At 39.3% G+C, this 13,976-nt stretch overlaps 1 protein-coding gene across 1 annotated transcript in view; it reads right to left on the reverse strand.

Moving 5' to 3' along the window:
* Positions 1–13,976, reverse strand: part of adamts10 (ADAM metallopeptidase with thrombospondin type 1 motif, 10) — a 46,873-nt gene that overhangs the window by 25,359 nt on the left and 7,538 nt on the right. The window contains exons 3-12 of the mRNA XM_077608042.1: positions 10,467–10,609; positions 10,169–10,378; positions 7,533–7,701; positions 7,017–7,219; positions 5,507–5,590; positions 3,263–3,408; positions 1,753–1,796; positions 1,490–1,595; positions 1,162–1,308; positions 115–256 (exon numbers count right to left, since the gene is read on the reverse strand). Of these exons, the coding sequence (XP_077464168.1) occupies positions 115–256; positions 1,162–1,308; positions 1,490–1,595; positions 1,753–1,796; positions 3,263–3,408; positions 5,507–5,590; positions 7,017–7,219; positions 7,533–7,701; positions 10,169–10,378; positions 10,467–10,609 (1,394 nt within the window). The remainder of the gene's footprint in view (positions 1–114; positions 257–1,161; positions 1,309–1,489; positions 1,596–1,752; positions 1,797–3,262; positions 3,409–5,506; positions 5,591–7,016; positions 7,220–7,532; positions 7,702–10,168; positions 10,379–10,466; positions 10,610–13,976) is intronic.

The raw sequence follows: 13,976 nt of genomic DNA on the forward strand, positions 1-13,976 counted from the left end.
TTATGTCAGCCCTAGTTGACAAAAATAATGGCTTTCCAAACGAGGACAATGTACTTTATATAAGAGAAATGTGAGATGTCCACTAAAGCAAAAAAAAAAAACAAGAATACTCACTGCATATTTGCATTGTCGAGATCTGACTCCATACTGAAAGCGACACTGTTCATCTGCGTCATAGGCCTGACCTGGGGCCGTCGTGGGATACACAAATTCTTGCTTTGCGGGTACATTGTTCAGACAGGATCCCATACCAGAACTGAATTCATAAAAAAACAACCGAAAATTGCTTAAACACTAGAACTGTATAAACACTAGAACTGTACAATATTTCCTGCAACGTGTCAGAGTACTGAACGCAAATTGTAGATTGATGCAAGCATTAAATTAAATATTCTGTGATTCCTCAAGTTGGGAAAAAGTTCTGTTCCCACCTACACTGGTGACGTAACCCGATTTTCAGATTTCACTGTTAAAGTTGAAATAGACATCAACATATTTTTTTGCTGAGAGTTGGCTAGTGAGTTGGGGTTTTAATTGTTTATTTGCAACCGAAAGTACAAACATGATCATTGTGGGCTGTAGTCGACACCAACAAAACCAACTTGCCAACTCCTCCAACCGAACCCACTCACGCCAGTCAGACACGAGTTGAGGGACAGCCCAGAAAACGGCACTCAAAATATCAACACTGCATGAACCATGCAAACAACCCAATTCGTTATATTATTGTTCTTATTTTTAAGTTACATGAACCGGACTTTGTTTGACTGTTGGCAACTTAAACTCTGTTACCACAAAACTTGATTTGCTGACAAGGAAAGCGTTTTCACGCGACAGTTTAACGTTGCTCTACATGCAGCATATTTTTACAGATGTACTTCGGTATCTCCCTCTTTTCTCCATTCATTTTATGATGTTAAGCTTCTCTCCTCTAGTAATTGTTATTCTTTTAGCCAAAACTAGAAGTACTCCTGGTGCGCAAGCAATACTATTGACTAGCTAGGAAGAAACTATGGTGCAAAGGGCTTGATGGCAGAAAAGGCACAGGCGTCATAAAGTCGAAACATTGTAGGTCGAGGATATTATAACCCGAGGACGCCCTGTATCCAGAAAATAGGAGTGTAAATTTTGCAGTTGCTGTTATCTGAGAAGCTGACTCACTCCAGAAAACTGGTGATGTAATCTCTGCTGCAGGCCGACCAGATGAATGGATTCGTCTTCATGGTGATGTGGTCGGCCATCAGTTTGGCCGTCTCCTGGGTATGGGGCCCACACGTATTACCAATACCGTCATGGTTCATTCCAAACCTTAGGTTTTGAAAACAGCAATGATAGATAATGATAGCTCCCTATTTTATAGCTACAGTGTACAGCCTTTATACACTACCACTTTTGACATTAATGCCTCAGGTTTGCAAAGTAGTAACTGTTTCCAGATCCGGCATGCTCGTTTTTTTTATATCATAAGGCACACAAGCGTGTTACTCACGTATGTCCAATTTCATGGGCAATAGTGAAAGCTGTTCCGAGCCCAATATCCTCGTTAATGCTACAGCTCCTCTCCGGCTCACACATTCCTCCAACCGGGGCAAGACCTGCGCAATAAAGATACACTTTCAAATACACGGGAAGTCATTGCAATAAACAACATAACAACAGTTCAGTGTAACAATTCTGCCAATATGAGAAACTGAAATGTTTCCATTTTAGAGAGCACAACAGCACATGATTTAAAACATATCTTGTTGTTACCTAAGGTTTCACAGGGCTTGTTTTTTTGGATGCAGATGTCATACCTTTGGACAGAAACCAATCAAGTTGTTAATTGCTGTAGAGAATGTATCACCACAAATAATACTTGGCTCTCCAAATACCACCATCAGGGCCAACATGAACTCAATAGCCACCAATGCAATCACTGCCAGCCCTTCCTTTTCAAAATGAAATGGATGTCTCAGGTCATCAATGGGTTTTCTAATGTAAAGTATAATAACTACCACAGCACTCACTCTGCTAATATTATATTAACGATACCAAGACTGGCGGTGAACTAGTTAACGATTGAGTTGCAAAATATTTGAAAAGAAGCAGCTCTTGAATATTAAATTATGTAGTTTCAATCTAATTCAACTGAAGTGCACTCATTTTTTTCAGACATTTTTTTGGGTATGACTGGTGGAACTAATATGACACTTTTAAAACAGCTGCTCTGGAGTACAGTAACCTGGACTTCATGTAAGAAATGCAGTGCACTGAAGCATACATGATAGCACTATGAATTCTATATCATATTACATATAAGGAGGAAACAACTATTCTAGAGACTGACAGAATGATTAAAACGTTACTTTAAGCTCAGTTCTACACATAGCAAAAACTCAATTGGAATTCCCATATCATGCAACACGAAGTGTCTTGCTTTCTATTTGAAAAAAATTGGAAGATTTTCGTGCCAACAGTGGTCATACTGTTTTGTGCAGCACATTCCAGAGAAAAGAACATCAGGTTTTTATCACTCTAACATGCCATTATCTCCTCTATTTTGTTCCGACAGTAACATTGACCAAAAAAACTGTGAAATAAATAAACACGATTCATATCAGGTCAACTTTGGTCTCTATATTCCTTTTCAGTATTTCTTTTAAAAAATCCTCCCTTTTACAAGATAAAATTATCATAAATAAGTCGTCAGTACAAAACCTAAAAAAGGCCATGACCACAGCTGTAAAAAAAAAATTGTACACTGGATTAAATAATTATTTAATAACATCTACGCAATGTTAAAGTCTAAAGACTGTCTTTTCGACCCTAACATTTTTCAGGTGGAATACCTAAGGTCTCTGCCATAAGACATACTTAGCCTTAATATTTTTTTAATAACATTTATAATCAAGTTTTCATGCAGTATTTCAGCAAATAAAACTTTTAGGAGCTAATAAATGAAAGAAATGCATCTTTTTTTAAAATTAATTCTATCCACATATTAAGTTATTGCCAGATATGCTGAGGCAAGCAGAGCCAGCCCATCTGTTATCACTAAAGAGAGGACCAGACGTAGCCTGACTTGCTCAGGAAGTTAAACACTCATTTAAAAAGGCAAACATTTGCATCAGGGAGGGCGAAACCCAAGATGTCACACCCCTCTGTTATATATTAAATATTTGTGTTTGATCAATAGTTTCATGGCTGTCACAATTGGTGAGTGGTTTACTGTAGTTCGCCTTACAAGGACCAGAGTGATTTAAAAAGTTTGCATTCTGACCTGGTGATGAGAACAGCAGTATCGTGGTGAGCGATGCCATTATCAGGGATAGCATTTCCATAACTGCTCCGGTGCTGGATAGATTTCTGCCATTTGCAGAAGCTGTCTAAAGACTTTCCTGCGTGGTGATTAATCTCTAATGTAGGCTGATAAAGACAGAGAAGACAGAGAAAATGTCAAAAAATGTAACATGAAGTTGACTTAATGTTTTTGCTCATAATTTTACATTATGGTTTAATTTCTGCTTCTGTCAGAATGAACACTGCAGTATGGAGGTGAACATTATGGATCTGTGACATCATACCAACAACACAACACAACATAACACAACAGTGAATTTACTTTTAAGGAAAGGAATATCACATAGTTACCAAATGACAATAATTGTTGACATGCAGCATTTGGTGTTCCCTCCTTTTTTAGGAAAATACGAACATGGTATTTATTCCTTAAATTCAAGTAATTGGCACCAGTACTTCTGCAGAAGTGTTCAGGAGTGTAGAAAAAAAGTATTTAAAGTGATCTGTACAAGAAGTGAATTGAAAGGGAAAGGAGATAAAGCTGAAACTTAAAAGTGACAGAGGAAAAGGCTGTTGAGATTGCTGTTAGGAGTGAATAGAGAAAACAGGATTAGAAACATGAATGAGCTAATGAGAGCACAGATTCAAAGGTTTGGAGACACAACTAAAGAGGCCAGATTGGGATGATTTGGACAGAGAATGGACAGTAGATATATTGGCAGCATCATTCTGGAACTGCTCAGTGGCATCCAAAGTGGAAGACAAAAAGGGAGTTTTTGAAAGGAGATGTGATGAAAACAGATTTTCAGATAGTTGGTGAGGATAGGCTAAAAATGGAACATGATTTGCCATAACAAAGATTGAATAGCGTTGAACAAAATAGTTTGCCATTTAGAATTGCATTTGACTGGACTTTAAAAAAAATTACATTGTAAGTATTTTCAAACAAAAAACAGATGTGTGAAAACAAGCACGCAATGTATGTCTTTTTCTCCCTCTGATTGGTTTTGACACCTTATTTATAGTGTTAGTTGTAAAATAAATAAATAAATAAGTAAACTATTACAAACTAAAGTATTTAATAATGAATTCAAATGTTTCATAAAACTGAGCAGGCTGATAGCCATAACTAAGTCAAAAGGTAAACATTGCAGTTCTATTTCTATTTAACATCGAATGCAGTGTCTCATTTCACAGACAATAACGGTCTGTCCCACACCTAATTATTGATACAGTATCCCTATGCCTACGGTTTATGACGGGTGTTGTGCTAAGCAGATCAGTTACTTTGACACCTTTTACGATTTAGGCGATAGAATTTTAAAAAGACGTGACACACAGCGTTCAGGCTTGGTGATGAAATTCTGTCTTGTTTAGTGACGATTCAAAGACTTGTAGATGTTTTTGAGAACTCTCTGGTGGTCTGGCTGGATAGGCAAAGTTGTAAATGCAGTCGGTTTTAGAACGATGTTGGAAAATATGGACATGAGCCTGGCAACTGAGAAACATTTTAGTTGGTTGCAAGCTGTTCTGACAATCCAAGACTACGCTTGAACAGCCTGGGGTCATCACATCTGTCCACAGAGTCTGCCGCTAGACCCCAACTTTCCATTGTATTGCTTTAAGTCACTCTCTGCATTCAATCACACGGAAGGCTGCATCATAAGTGAGAGGGTCCGTTCTGGAAAGGAGTTCCCTGCTGGCCACAGCTGGCAACAACTTTTAACCTGGAAAATTGAATTGTCTCATCCCACCATCCATTGTTTCTGGGCGCACTACAATCAAGACTTGACTTTCCAGGAGCAGAACTTTTTTTTCAGGATTGGAAACTAGTCATAGTGTTTCCTACCAAGACCAGACCAATAACCTGGCAACCTCAGTCCACCCATCATTGGATGAGGATAACAGCACATGTAATGGACTAATGATCATAACATTTATTTCCTCAAGCCAAGTGTTGAATTATAGAGCTAATTCTTGGGCTGTAGATAAAGTATGAATCATTAGTCTTTCCCTTTTGGGACAGTTTGAGGAAACCTCAAAGCCACACAGTAATTACATTTTATTGCATCTTTATCCATAAACCCACAAGCGGCTCAACATTAGAATGCATCCTGTTTCACTGCCTCAGCACACACACCATTAATGGAAAGATAATACATGTATTCATCACTGAACTTGTAAGATGAAGCAAAAGTTGGACACAAAACACAGGGTTACGTACCTGGTCTTCCATGAGAAGGATGAGCCGTGTTACTACAATATTTACTGCATTCCCCAGGCTAGAATCCTGGAAAAGTTTGGCAACCTGACCTCCAGGGAAACAAGAAAAGACCAGTCTTAAAAAGCTGACACGCCAATCTGAACTAGAATTAGAGATGAATTGTTAATGACAACCACAGTATCTCATTGAATCTTATGGATTTTTAAACGTGTAAGAGGTATGATGAGTATGAGCGTGCATATTATGTAGCAAAACTGCCAGAATCCGCTAAAACAAAGCCAAACCGAAATTCTCTTAAAGAAGCCTACTCTGTCATTGAGCATTACACAAGCCAGAAGAAAATTCTATTGTCAACAGCAATAAAGAAGGAAATGCCAAGTAGCATCCTAAAATGCTTTCTCATTATTACAGGTATCTGTTGTAATTTGAACCTCTTTGTTGAGGTGGCATAGAACTTGCTTGTAAACAGTAGTAGCTACTAAACAACCATTCATTAGGTGCATTCCGAATGTGTGTATTGGTATGTGCGAGGATGTTGGTGGTGATTGATTTTCAGTGGTACAAATGAAGAAGCCAACAACATGCAGAATATAATCAAATTTTCTCAAACCCAGTTTGTTTTCTTCATTTACCATCATATCGAGATCCATTTTTAACCCAATTTAAGCACCACTTTATTTGTAAATTAACCATATGACCACTCTAAAGTGCCCCTATGTGTGAGTTTGAATGGTTGTCCGTCACCTTGTGCCCTGCAATTGCGCGAGTGTCCCTCGGCTGACCTTAGTTGGTCAAGCACCCCCGCCACCCTTGCGACGATATGCGGTAAGGAGAATTAGTGATTTAAAGTTAACCATAATCGGTACATACGTCTACTGCCAATTTAAAATGGATGGACAAAAATGATGTGCACATCTTTTTAAGACTTGGCGTTCACTGTGCTTTTTAACATGCTATTTTTTTCTTTATTTGTTCTTTACTTGTTCTTTTTACTTTACAATATTTGATTTTAAACTACTTTGCAATGGGCTGTATAAGTAAGCCGGTTATGTCAAAGCATTGAGTTTGTTTGCAGCTTCTACCTTGTAGTCTTCTTGGGAGACGTTATAAAATGATGGAGTGAGTTTCTGTGAATGTTAGCCTTTCATCCAGAAGGACATTTTTTAGGCCAGAAACATTGACAGAGGACTCATAATTTCTTCCACTTTCTCAAATGTGTTTTATGACGCTGAGGTCAGGGGTTCCAGGTGCTTCCACAAAAAAACTCATTCAATCACACCTTTGATCGTGCTGAAACAAAGAGGGACTTCCCCAAATGATTCTTAGAATAGAAGCATAGATTTGTCCAAATGCCTTGACTTTTGTCCATAGATTGTGTAGGTAGGTGAGTAGGCTACTTTGGATACTTTATTGATTACCATACAAGATTCTCAAAAGCACAAGGTTCAACTTTATTTGCCAACCCAAAATGATCAGTGTAAAAATGTATATTGTGTGTAGTGAAACTTACAATATTCATAAGGGCCAGGATGTACTGTTCAATGTCTTTACGACCATGGTAGCCCACCATCATCTTGTCAGCTACCACCAACGTCTCAACGTAGCGTTCCCAGCTGACCGAGCGTTTCAGTGGCAACTGCCCCCGACCGACATGATGAGGAGGCGTCTTTAGAGTCCTCTGCCACCATGATGAGCTCTTGATTGATTTCTCATCTTAGGAACAGGATGCACATTGTAATAATCGTACCACGTAACCAGATATATGTATACTCTTGACCAAGCCTTAAGAATGATTTCTCAAAAGCACTTTCTAAGGATAGCGCATGGAAGAGGCTAAATTTGAGCCTATTTCAACTTTTATTTGCCATAAAATGAATCATCTATTTACTTAGCAACGCCCTGTAACACAGACTGGACCACAAATGGGAACTCAGACACAACCACAATTCACAATGCAGCTGGCCATGCGGTTTAACTCTGCACCACACTGTTTCTAAAAATGACCAGAATGTTTTCCTATTCTTACCAGTCACGCCGCAAGATTGGCCCTTGTACTGATGGCGGAGGGATGAGCGCTTATAAACCACATGGAGGCGCCCCTCAGCTTGGTCGCCACTCTCTGGCCTGCTTTGATTAGCTGGTGAAATAAGGGGTTCAATCAGGTATTCTTCTCCCCCAGCAAAAATCACCCCTTGCTGTGAAGGCAATAGAGGATAATCACATATATGCACCAAAACCTGCTATAAATCTCCATATAATCATTTAGGTGTATTTTATTTATACGTATAGTTAGTACATAGTAGTAGCGGGCTGGCGACTTAGTGGTTAGCGCATTGGCCTCACAGCTCTATGTGGAGTTTGCATGTTTTCCCTGGGGCTGTGTGGGTTTTCTCCGGCTACTCCGGTTTCCTCCCACATTCTAAAAAACATGCAGGAGTGTTCCCCGCCTCGTGCCCGAAGTAAGCTGGGATAGGCTCCAGCACCCCCACGACCCTAGTGAGAATAAAGTGGTTCAGAAAATGAATCAATGAATGCATAGTAGTATAAACATTGATGTCATAGGTTTAATGATGAGTCACCAGCACAATAACGTGCCTTGCACAGGCGAGCATTTCTATTACTCTGCATTGACAATTGCATCACTGATCTGCACCAATCAGGTTCCTTGTTAGAATGCATATACACTATGAATGGGAAACATCCAACACATTCGGGTACAGCAAAGTGAAAGCACGCATGAAAGCAGCCAGATGAACCCGTTGTACACTGGGTGACAACAATTTTGATTCTGTTTAGATGTGCCCGCTCAACTCAGAGCCAACAGCTACGCTCCCTCCACAGCGGCCGCTATCAAAGAGCATCTAATCCCATAATAAAGTTAGTGATGCTTCCATGGACATACCACCCGCTCGCTGGATGAATGTGTTCATGCTGGCATGTCCAAGAGTAATTAAATGTGCTGTTTATTAACGCTTCGTGAACACATCTAATCCTCAACTGCGCATACAAGTGTTATTGCTAGCCCTGCTGTGTGTGGTGAAAGAATACACAGCTACACTGAAACGTGACGGCCGTAAAACTGATCAGTGTCTCATATCAATATGTCCACACATTTCCGCACTCTAAGCAAGCGTAGGCCAACTCTCTGTCTATAGGTGATGTCATTATAGTATAGGAAATCTTGAAGGGATCTAAAACTGGAAGATAACAAAAAACATTAAAACTGAGTGTTATAAACAAACCTTAAGTCTTGTATGCTGTTTTGTTAACTACTACCGCTTGAGTAAATGATGTACAGTGGTACCTCTACATACGAGCTTAATTCGTTCCGGGACTGAGCTCGTATGTCGATCTTCTAGTAACTCGAACGAACGTTTCCCATTGAAATGAACTAAAAACAAATGAATTCGTTCCAACCCTCTGAAAAACACACGAAAAACAGGATGTTTGCCAGGCCTCCACCCTCACGTTCCCTATCGATGGGCTGTTTGCTGTTTCCCTTCAAAATATTCCGAAAATGATGCACACAAATGTCCTCACAATAGGATAACGCACGACCACTTGCCAACGAGAAGTAGTCTTGAATGAACGATCGCTCCGCTAACGTGAGATAACAGGCTAAGGGGGGGAAAAATACTGAAAAAATGCAACAGCTCAGCCTACCCACGTATTGATTGTGGGTAATGAAGTTTTATTCTGAGAAAGGGTGCCATTGGCTATCGGTGTTGTGTGCACGAGTATACTTCATTACCCAGAAAGCCCTCTTTTTGCCTGCGCATGCGCGTTGTGCGTTTTCTGGTCCATGTGTAGGCGAATCACGTGTGAAGAAACCGTTCGGCGCTCGTAGATATCTGTTATACACTAAAGAGATGCGGCAAAAAAGACAAGACAATGATAAACAGCCTCTCATGTCTTGGCCACTTGGCTTTCTCGCATCTCGAAATTTTTCTCGTATATAGAGATAATTATTTGCTCGAAATTTTCCTCGTATCTCGAGCTGCTCGTATATAGAAGTGCTCGTATGTAGAGGTACCACTGTAGTATATTTCTCAAAATGTTTTTGAACTACCTTTGTTAAGGAACTCGGTATTTTCTTCCATTTTCAGAGTTGGAGCCAACGATGGGGAGTAAGCAAGGGACGCCCTGAATTAGTGACCAGCCAATCTCAGGGCACACGGAGACAAAGGACACAGGAAGGTCAGAAGTCACTTTCTGACAACTGAGCTGGACGTGCTATACACTCAACCACTGGCCCACCTCAACTGTATAAATGTCCTGCGATTATTTTATTTATCCTACTAAGACCCAAACTCTTGCAAGGCATGCATTTTTATTTTCTCTTTGATATTTTGGCTAATTGGGACCTGCTGAGTTTAAAAACAAGGAATCATCTTTTTACATGATGTAGTTTCTGAGAAAAATGATGTCCACGCCAAACCCTTGTAGTCCAAAATTTAACATTGTAGTCTTTTGACAACCAAAAATGTGATGTCCATGGTTAATCATTTATATAGCGAGAAAGAATATTTTGTATTCAGATTCAAGTTTTTTTAAATCTCATCTCATCTCATCCTGTTATATTATAACATTTGTCATTTTTTCTCGATTTTAATCTCACTTAGAACATTGGTGATGTATAGCATTTTAAAGTTGCACTCTTACCAAGCCGTTACAGTTGCTGAGGGCCACTTTGGTGGAGTGCAGCTGGTTCTGTAGGTGTCCTATATAATGGCAGTGGGCCGAGTAAGGGTGACTCCAGGCTAATCTTCCTCTTTTCCAGTACTCCACCCTAAACTGGCGGGACAGCAATCCTGCCTGCAGCGTCAGGTTTAGAAGGAAGTTGTTGTGTGACGTTGACAGCTGGTAGTACAGCTGAAAGTGGAAAGTTTGTTACGGTTGAATGTAAAATAGATTATTTGTACATTAGATACATAGACAATGAAATAAAACATGTATATACAGAGGTGTCATAGGATGTCTTTTCTTCTGTGCTACGTCTTCTTCTGTGGTATTGAGAGGCGTTTGTGTGCAGTGTCTCCCCATTAGGTCCCACACGTACTGGAATTGCAATCTCATACTGGCCAAGACTGGACAGGAAGGCAGCTATGGGTGGAGACATAATCACAGTACAAAAGTAAATGAAAGTTCGGATTCATCATGAGTTGTTATTTTTAATTTTTTTTTTTTATACACAATCACTAATAGCATAGTAGTGATACATTGGCCTAACTACAGTGCAGGCAAATTCTGTTATTCACGAATAGAAATGAATTGTTTTCTAATTATAAATGTGTTTAGCAATTAGTTCTAGCTAATCTCTGCAACTTGTACAGGATAAAACCAATGGTATACATAACATAAAAAGTGGAGAGGGACACAATGCATACTTTAAAGAAATTGTTTACAGACACTTCAAAAATAAAAAAATAAAATTCAAAACAGCGTTTTTCCTTGGATACCAAGACGTAGTACTGAAATATGGCTGCCCCAAGCTGCACCAGAATCTGGTGGAGATTAATAGTCTAAAAAGGCAGTGCTTCAAATAGTCAACATTAGTTATAGAAACAAAAGTCTAAACAGGAAAAGTAGCCTTCTCTGATCCAATGTTTGGCAACAGCACTAGACACAAACATTTAAATAATTTCTCACAAAAGAAAAAGATATTTCCTCTTCTCACAAACAATTAAACAAGCGCTATTACCATAACACTTATGGAAATAAAGGAAAGGTGTTTACTAGTAGTCTGTATTACTGCTTTCCGTGGATGATAGTTTATGAGACCTCACAAGAATAAATGCCACAAGCTGCAAACCCCATTTGTCAGTCACAAAAAGACAATAAAAATAAACCGCATGTCTACTAAAACAAAAACACATTTTATTTGCAGTAAGTCAAAAAGAGCCTCATGAAATATTGATTTGCGTATAAAAATGATTGAATTTGTCATAAAAGTATCTGCGTTGCTTTAAGAGTTGCTTCAAGTGACATACCAATAAATATGCAACAGATGTGATGTCATGGTATTTTTGAACAACTATCTTAGCCACCTTCAACCAATTAGCAGGAGACATTTAAATGCAAGGTTAGACAGTGATGACAGCTCTCGTGTTCATATAGTGATTGGTTTCACATGATTCTTCAAGAATGAAGGGACACACCCCTTGACTTTGATTCAAATCTAAAAAATAAAAAACAACTTTGACAGTAACATCTGTTTTAAACATTTCTATGATGTTTTGTGTTGGAGCAGTATTGTTTTTCTGCATGCCTTCTCTGACTTTTTAAAGCCTAACACACTACTCAAAGGTGATCAAAGAAAACCTATGATCAAACCATCAAAATTGAATCTGAACACAAGTTCAATTACAGTGGAGTATCGATATCAATTGCTGTATTCAACAAAGTAGATAACTTTTTACTGTCGATGCGTTCAATCCTACATCAAAACTCATGCGAATGGAAATTAGTGCTCAAAGTACTAAATTTAGGTCATCTCATAAATGCTCCCAAACATCTGAACAGTTGCTCTTATCAGCAGTGGAAGGAAATACTCCGACTGGAAAATGGTCCTCCCACCATGCAGGGCATGAGGTCAACAGCCTTTCAGACAAAAATCGTCTTTTTGAAACAATAGCCAGTGATAAACTGCAAATTCCAATTAATGAGAAGTGATTTTTGCGAAAAATGTTACATTCTACTAACAGACTTCCACAGTGGTGGTGCTTTTAAGAGGAGGGTAACTTCATTCTTTTATGGAGATATTTTGCAACAAGTGATTTAATTTGGTAAGCCAGCCATTCATTCATTCACTTTCTGCTTATCCTCACAAGGGTCGCAGGGGATACTGGAGCCTTTCCTAGCCAACTATGGGCACCAGGCGGGGGACACTAGCCAATTGCAGGGCACCCCGAGACGGATGACAATTCACGCTCTCACTCATGTTAAACCAACCTACCCTGCATGTTTTTGGGATGTGGGAGGAAACCAGAGTACCTATAGAAAAACCACACAAGTCCAGCGAGAACATGTAAACTCCAGACAGAAAGGTCTGGACCTGGGATCGAACCCTTGATCTCAGAACTGTAAGGCCAACGCGCCAACCAGTTGTCCACCGGGCCAGTATATTGACCAGAATTCCTTTAAGGCCTAAAAGCAGACCTCATTTGTACAGTATACATTTTTAACATATACCATACTATGTCAATGTATTCTTTAATACTTACATTTACTTACTTACTTACATTTTTTATGCTATACTGATAGTTTGAGAAAGATTCAGTTATACAAAGTTCCTTTTAAACCTGATACTATTTATACAATTCATGTAGATTGTGGAGTAGAAAATTTCAACGGTTCTCTTGTTCCAGAACAACACAAGCGAAATAAAAATAAAGATGCTTCAATCTCCCAAACTTGCCGCAGCCTTTCTAAATAGCCATATTAGTCCGGTCATGTCCTGATAAAACACACAGGCACTACCAAAATAAACCATTCACTGGTCACTATTGGATCCACAAGCATAGGAAAGATACTTTCAACAGCTCCCTTTTCCACCCGCTTTGTGTAATTTGAGGCTTCAAACAATGAACATGACTTTACGTCATAATATGTATTATCTTATCTGCCAAGCCTCGGTGTAACATAAATACATGACAACTCGAGAGGGTTTCAAACATTAATAGGCAGAATACGATAAAGTGCTTTCCAAAATGTGATATTTAAAGTGGTCAGCAAAGTAAGTTAAGAACCCCAACATTCATCTGACATACCAGAGGCTACAATTACACTATGTTCCCAGAAGCCAAGACAGCCCCATTTGTCCCATTTTTGCCTCTGTATTCAAGTTTTGATGGCTTTTCTCATGGTGACATGGGGTGAAATGACAGCCGAGTCCCAGAGGCACGAAGGCGGACTACGGCATGGCACATAGTTTACCACAGACGGCAGTATGTTCCCTCTTGTGCAGTCACATTCAAAAGAGCTCCCTCAAGTTTCTCACGTTTTGTCGAGGCTTTCTATGGGTGAAAAGTGGCTCTTATATTGGTAATGGCAGAACAAAAAAAGGCAGGACATTTTATCCTTATTCAATATGGCGAGACATCGACACTGGAAAATTATCTATTGGCCTGGGGTGATTTTGGTTATTTAAGACTCAATGTATGTGATGAGGGAAAGCGAGAGAAATGGATTCGTGGGACGAAATGTGAGCCAGGCAGCCATGTGTGGGTTCTCCAAAAGTTTGATTTGTGAGCCTGTGGGGTGGAGTCAGGAAATGCGGGGGGATTCAAGCTTGTAGGTCTGTGGAGTGTATGAGCACTAACCATTTGATGAAGCCCATGGGATCTGAACTTTAACCCCTTCAGTGGTTGCTAGAGTGGACTGCAATTCAAAAGTTGACACTTAAGACCTTTAACCCTTTATGGAGAAAATGACTATTTTTGGTCATTTAATAAAACAACTTTATCTTGAC

The sequence above is a fragment of the Stigmatopora argus genome, chromosome 8 (assembly GCF_051989625.1).
Source record: "Stigmatopora argus isolate UIUO_Sarg chromosome 8, RoL_Sarg_1.0, whole genome shotgun sequence".
Lineage (NCBI taxonomy): Eukaryota > Metazoa > Chordata > Actinopteri > Syngnathiformes > Syngnathidae > Stigmatopora > Stigmatopora argus.